The sequence below is a fragment of the Gekko japonicus genome, unplaced genomic scaffold, assembly GCF_001447785.1.
Source record: "Gekko japonicus isolate JY-2015 unplaced genomic scaffold, Gekko_japonicus_V1.1 scaffold4337, whole genome shotgun sequence".
NCBI lineage: Eukaryota > Metazoa > Chordata > Lepidosauria > Squamata > Gekkonidae > Gekko > Gekko japonicus.
The window spans coordinates 76,335-81,822 of NW_015169311.1; the positions used below are offsets into that span (position 1 = coordinate 76,335).

The 5,488-nt window shown below is 48.5% G+C and overlaps 1 protein-coding gene across 1 annotated transcript in view; it reads left to right on the top strand.

Moving 5' to 3' along the window:
* The window catches only part of LOC107114997 (cytochrome P450 2J2-like), a 23,148-nt gene that overhangs the window by 9,420 nt on the left and 8,240 nt on the right, over window positions 1-5,488 (top strand). The window contains exon 3 of the mRNA XM_015416605.1: window positions 2,791-2,967. Coding sequence (XP_015272091.1) covers window positions 2,791-2,967 — 177 coding nt within the window. The remainder of the gene's footprint in view (window positions 1-2,790; window positions 2,968-5,488) is intronic.

Sequence of the window (5,488 nt, forward strand, 5' to 3'; positions counted from 1 at the left end):
GCCCCCTGCTTCCAGCCGCCCCACTTCCGGCCCTCATTCAGCCAGGAGGAGGCAGGAGAAGAGGGAGGGTAAGTTGCTTCCTCCCTGCCTCTCCCCACCCCTGCCTGCCTGGGGCCAGGGAGGGCCTTGGCGGGGCTTCCTCGCACTACCGCCGGCCTTGCAGGTTCACCACCAGGCCCCTCATGGGGCTCGGCAGTGGAGCCGCAAGGCCGGCGGCGGCCGGGACCATTGGGGGCGGGGGCGGGGGGCCTTTGCGGGGCTTACTCCCGCACCTTTAAGACTAACAAATAGCACCTTTAAGATTAACCTTTAAGACTAAGACTGAGTGGTGGGTGTGGCCTTATGACATACGTCCGGTGATGGCAGGGGGTGTAGCTTTATGACACACTTCCGGTGATGCCAGGGGGTGTGGCCTTATGAAACACTTCCGGTGATGCCAGGGGGTGTGGCATATGATAATGAGTCATGCTAATGAGTTCCCCTAGCTCTTCTTCTACTAAACGACCCCTGCCCTACATCATCAGCTCAGTTGTTCCTCGCTGCTCCAGTTCTCTTGTGTTTTCCATAACTTCCCACTCAGGCACCCTAATGATAGCCCACGATGCTTTTCTTTTCATTTAGTCTTCTTTAGATCATGTGGAAAATCAATGTGACTTTACTTCATTTTCCTGAGCTCTCCATGAACTTCACTGCAGCTGAATGGCGCGCGCGTGCACACACACACACACACACACATATATATATGTGGTATAATGTTTAGAGAGAAGAAGAGGAGGAGGAAGAGGTGGCAGAGGGATTTATACCCTGCCCGTCACTACCCAAAGGAGTCTCAGAGCAGTTTACAATCTCATTTCCCTTCCCCTCCCCTCAACAGACACCTGAACAGCTCTGAAAGAACTTGTAACTGACCTGAGGTCACACCAACAGCTGCATGTGGAGGAAACTGTTTTGGAGAGATGATGTACAATTAAAATGTGTGTGTGTGTGTGTGTGTGAGAGAGAGAGAGAGAGAGAGAGAGAGAAAGAGAGAGAGTAATGTGTGTCTTGGTCAAGCTGCACCTAGATTATCGTGTGCAGTTCTGGAGGCCTCACTTCCAAAAGGATGTAGACAGAATGGAGCAAGTCCAGAGAAGAGCAATGAGGTCCTGGAGACCAAGCCCTATGAGGAAAGACTGAGGGACTTGGGAATGTTTAGTCTTGAGGAGGTCGAGGGGACACACGAGTGCTCTCTTCAAGTCTCTGAAGGGCTGTCTCTTGGAGGAGGGCAGGGAGCCATTCCCGCTGGCAACAGAGTAGAGGACTCGCCAAAATGGGTTCAAATTAAGGGTGGGAAGGTACCGGCTGGATCTTAGGGGAACCTTTTTCTACAGGAAGAGTTGTGCCACTGGCAGTCTTTAAGCAGCGGCTGGACAAACACAGGTCAGGGATGCTCTAGGCTGATCCTGTGTTGAGCAAGGGGGTTGGACTAGATGGCCTGTCTGGCCCCTTCCAACTTTGTGATGCTGTCTATCACCTCTTTCTCGGTGGCGGCCCCACACTGGTGGAACAAGCTCCCAGAGAACATCAGGGCCCTTCGGGACCTCTCATAGTTCCACAGGGCCTGTAAAACGGAGCTCTTTCGCCAGGCTTTCGATTAGGGTCCCGCCTCCCAATATTGTGGCCCTGGCTCAATATCAGTACCAACCTAATAACTAATAGCCTGGCAAGAACTCAGACTATAGTGGCAGCTGACCATCTGGATGCCAAGAGAACACCGCCATCGATTACTAGCTCCTATGTCTACTAGCACAGGAGCTACGGTGGCTCAAGTGGTTAAGACGCTGAACTGCAGGCTGTGGAAGGGCTTCCAACTTTGTGATGCTGTCTATCAACTCTTTCTCGATGGCGGCCCCACACTGGTGGAACGAGCTCCCTCCGTCATGTGGCACACTTGGGGTCTTGAACTGCTGAACTACCAACCTTCCACAGCCTGCAGTTCAGCGTCTTAACCACTTGAGCCATCGCAGCTCCTCCACTTGAGCCCCCCCGCATGCGGATATCTAAATCTGCACATCGGGGGCACCTGGGGGGCAGGGAGGTTCTCCTGCACATTTGGGGCAATCCCCAGATGTGCTGAAAAATCTAAAAACTGTAAAAAAAACTATAGGGGGGGATACTTAAATCCCCCCAAAAGTAAAGGAGCGTTCCCTGAACATGTGCAGGGAACACTCTGAGAAGACTTCGCTGCTGCCACCGCCATAGGAAACAGGGAGTGGGAGAAGGCTTGTCACGTCTCCTGCTTCTGCAGGCCGGGAGCTGTGGTGAATACTCCCCCCCACGCGAGTATCGCGGGTCCCTCCTCTTGTGAACCTCTTATTCTATCTTTGTATCTGTATATATGTGTGTGTCAGTGTGTGTGTATTAATATATGTGTATATTTATATATATTTATGATGATCAGCATGAGAGTCAGTGGTTCCATACACCACATTTGCTTGTGTGTGTGTGTGTATGTGACTAAAACTTGCTGCAGTGGTCTCAGGGGTGCCAAGCGTAACGCATGTTCCGCACATTAATCAAATTCATACGGAACTGCTGGGGAGTTGGAGAAACTTTCACGGAAACTTTTGAGCCGCTTCCTGGGACTGAATGCCATGGATCCACACTGTCCTACACCTCAGCATCATCTCCTACTTTTCCTGAGATAGCCATGCGTGGTATGCAACTGTCTGGATTGAAGGGTCTATAAGAAATTCTGTGTGCTTTTCCATATGCAGACTCTGTAATGTTTTTTTTTTTTTGTTTCTCCAGGCGTACAATTCCTTCCCAGCCATAATGAAGTACTTGCCAGGACCTCATCAGAAAGTTTTTAAAAACTGGAAACAAATTAGGTCCTTTGTAAAAGAAATCGTCGAAGAGCACAAAGCAGTCTGGAGCCCGTCCCAGACAAGGGACTTCATTGATGCTTATCTAAACGAAATGGCCAAGGTAACAAACCAATCAAAGTATGGTCAGTTCCTAGTTTTGATAAGAAGACGCAGTTGTCTGTAGGAAATCTCATCTGCCAATGGTTAGTGGGCCTTCCTGCTGTCTGCTAGGGATGCCAAAGCCAACAAAGTCCACCCCATTGAGGCCTCGCATGAGCTCCCCCAAGCTCACTGTATGAGTATGCCTTCAGTAGGCTTTGGAATTCTGATCAGAAAATCCATTGGCTGGATTTTTTAATTGAATGCCATGTCCGTCATTCTTAAGACTATTGTCTTGCTCTGGTTTGATCCTGAGCATTATTTAGGATACATAGGCCTAGACTATGGGGGGGCTCGGGGGCTGGGCCCCACCTGAAATTTTCCAGGGGGGACTCAGCCTTCCCCGGGCGAAAGGGAGCTCTGAAAAGGCAGCCTGCCCTTTAAAGCCAGCAGCTGGCGGATGGACCTGCCGGCTGCTGGCTTTAAAGGGTGGGAAACCCTTGCAGGGCTCTCCTTGCTTTCCCCCATTTAGAAGTGGGGGGGGAAGTGAAAGGGAGCCCTGAAAAGGCAGCCTGCCCTTTAAAGCCAGCAGCTGGCGGATGGACCTGCCGGCTGCTGGCTTTAAAGGGCGGGAAACCCTTGCAGGGCTCTCCTTGCTTTCCCCCATTTAGAAGTGGGGGGGGGGAGTGAAAGGGAGCCCTGAAAAGGCAGCCTGCCCTTTAAAGCCACTTTCAGGGAGCCCTGAAATGGCTGCCCGCTCTTTAAAGCCAGCAGCTGACAGGCAGATTTGGGAGGAAGCTATTTCAGCCCTCCCTATTTAAAGAGCAGGAAGTTATTTCAGCCCTCCCTTTGGCTCCCCCCTCCCCGATTCGAGGGGGGGAGCCAAACTGAGCAATATAATTTGTGCCCACCATTAGAGGGGACCTCTCTTTCTTTCCTTTTTCTTCTTACTTCCACCCCTTCCATCCTCTGTCCCCATCTACTTTCTTTCTTTCTTTCTTTCTTTCTTTCTTTCTTTCTTTCTTTCTTTCTTTCTTTTTTCTTTCTTTCTTTCTTTCTTTCTTTCTTTCTTTCTTTCTTTTCTTTCTTTTCTTTTCTTTCTTTCCATTTCTTTTTCTCTCCCTTTGTTTCCATTTATTTCTTTCCCTGTCCCCCGTTCTTTCCTTTTCTTTCAATTTCTTTACACCCTTTTTTCCTTTTCTTTCCATTTCTTCCTCTCCATTTCTTTCTTTTCCTTTCTTTTCATTTTTTCTTTCCCTTCTTTCCCCTTTTCCCACCCTTTCCCTTCCTTTCCTTCATTCACTTTCCCCCTTTCTTTCTTTTCCTTTTCCCCTTTCTTTCTTTCAATTTCTTTCGTTCCTTCATTCCTTTCCCCTCTTTCCTTTCCCCTCCTTCCTTCCTTCCTTCCTTCCTTCCTTCCTTCCTTCCTTCCTTCCTTCCTTTCATCTTTCCCTTTATTTCTTTTCCTTCATTCTCTTTTTTCTCTTCCATTTTTTCATTTCTTCATGTTTGTATGTTTGTAAAATGAAATTTAATTTATTTATTTTTGTAAAAAACCAGCCTTGCTCCCAACTTTTCTGCTCGTAGATTTTTTGTTTCACAAAGTAGGATTTCTGCTCACAACAGTTGAAAGCTTAGAGGGAACATTGGGGGGGGGAGCTAAAGAGAGCATGCGAGAGAGCGAGAGAGAGAGAGTCAGTGCCAGCAACATTGTCTTCCAGCTGTTTTTGTTTGCCTGCAGACTTCTTCGGGGGGGGGGGATGCTAAAGAGGGCTTGCCAGAGAGAGAGCAATATGGAAACCTAACAGTACAGCTTGCATTCCTTATTAGTGAAAGGGAGCAAGAGTCCAGCAGCACCTTAAAGACTAACAAAGTTTCTGTCAGGGTAGGAGCTTTCATGAGTCACGGCTCACTTCTTCAGATACAGGTAGAATGGGAGTCCATCTGTCCTTATATCTTGGAGAGTGAAGTGATTTCAGATGCCAAATGGCAATAGCAGGCATTATTAATGAGATAAACAACCTAGTTCTCAGTTCAGTCCAGGAGTTTGCATTGTCTTGAGCTTCATTATCAGTTGCAATTCAGCAGTCTCTCTTTCTAAACTCCCTTTGAAATTCCTTTGTAAGAGACTTGCTACTCTTAGGTCAGCAATTGAATGTCCTGGAAGGTTAAAATGTCCCCCCACTGGTTTTTGAATGTTGTGGTTTGTAATAGCAGTGGAAAAAGTGTCAGGTAGCACCTTTAAAGACTAACAAAATTGTGGTAAGGTATGTGCTGCGGTAGGAGCTGCGGTGGCTCAAGTGGTTAAGACGCTGAACTGCAGGCTGTGGAAGGTCGGTAGTTCAGCAGTTTGAGACCCGGGTGCCGCATGATGGAGTGAGCTCCCCCATCTCTAGTTCCAGCTCCTGCCAACCTAGCAGTTCGAAATCAAGAAATTGCAAGTAGATAAATAGGTACAACTTCGGTGGGAAGGGAACAGCGTTCTGTGCGCCTTGGTGTTTAGTCACGCCGGCCACATGACCACGGAAACATCTTCGGACAGA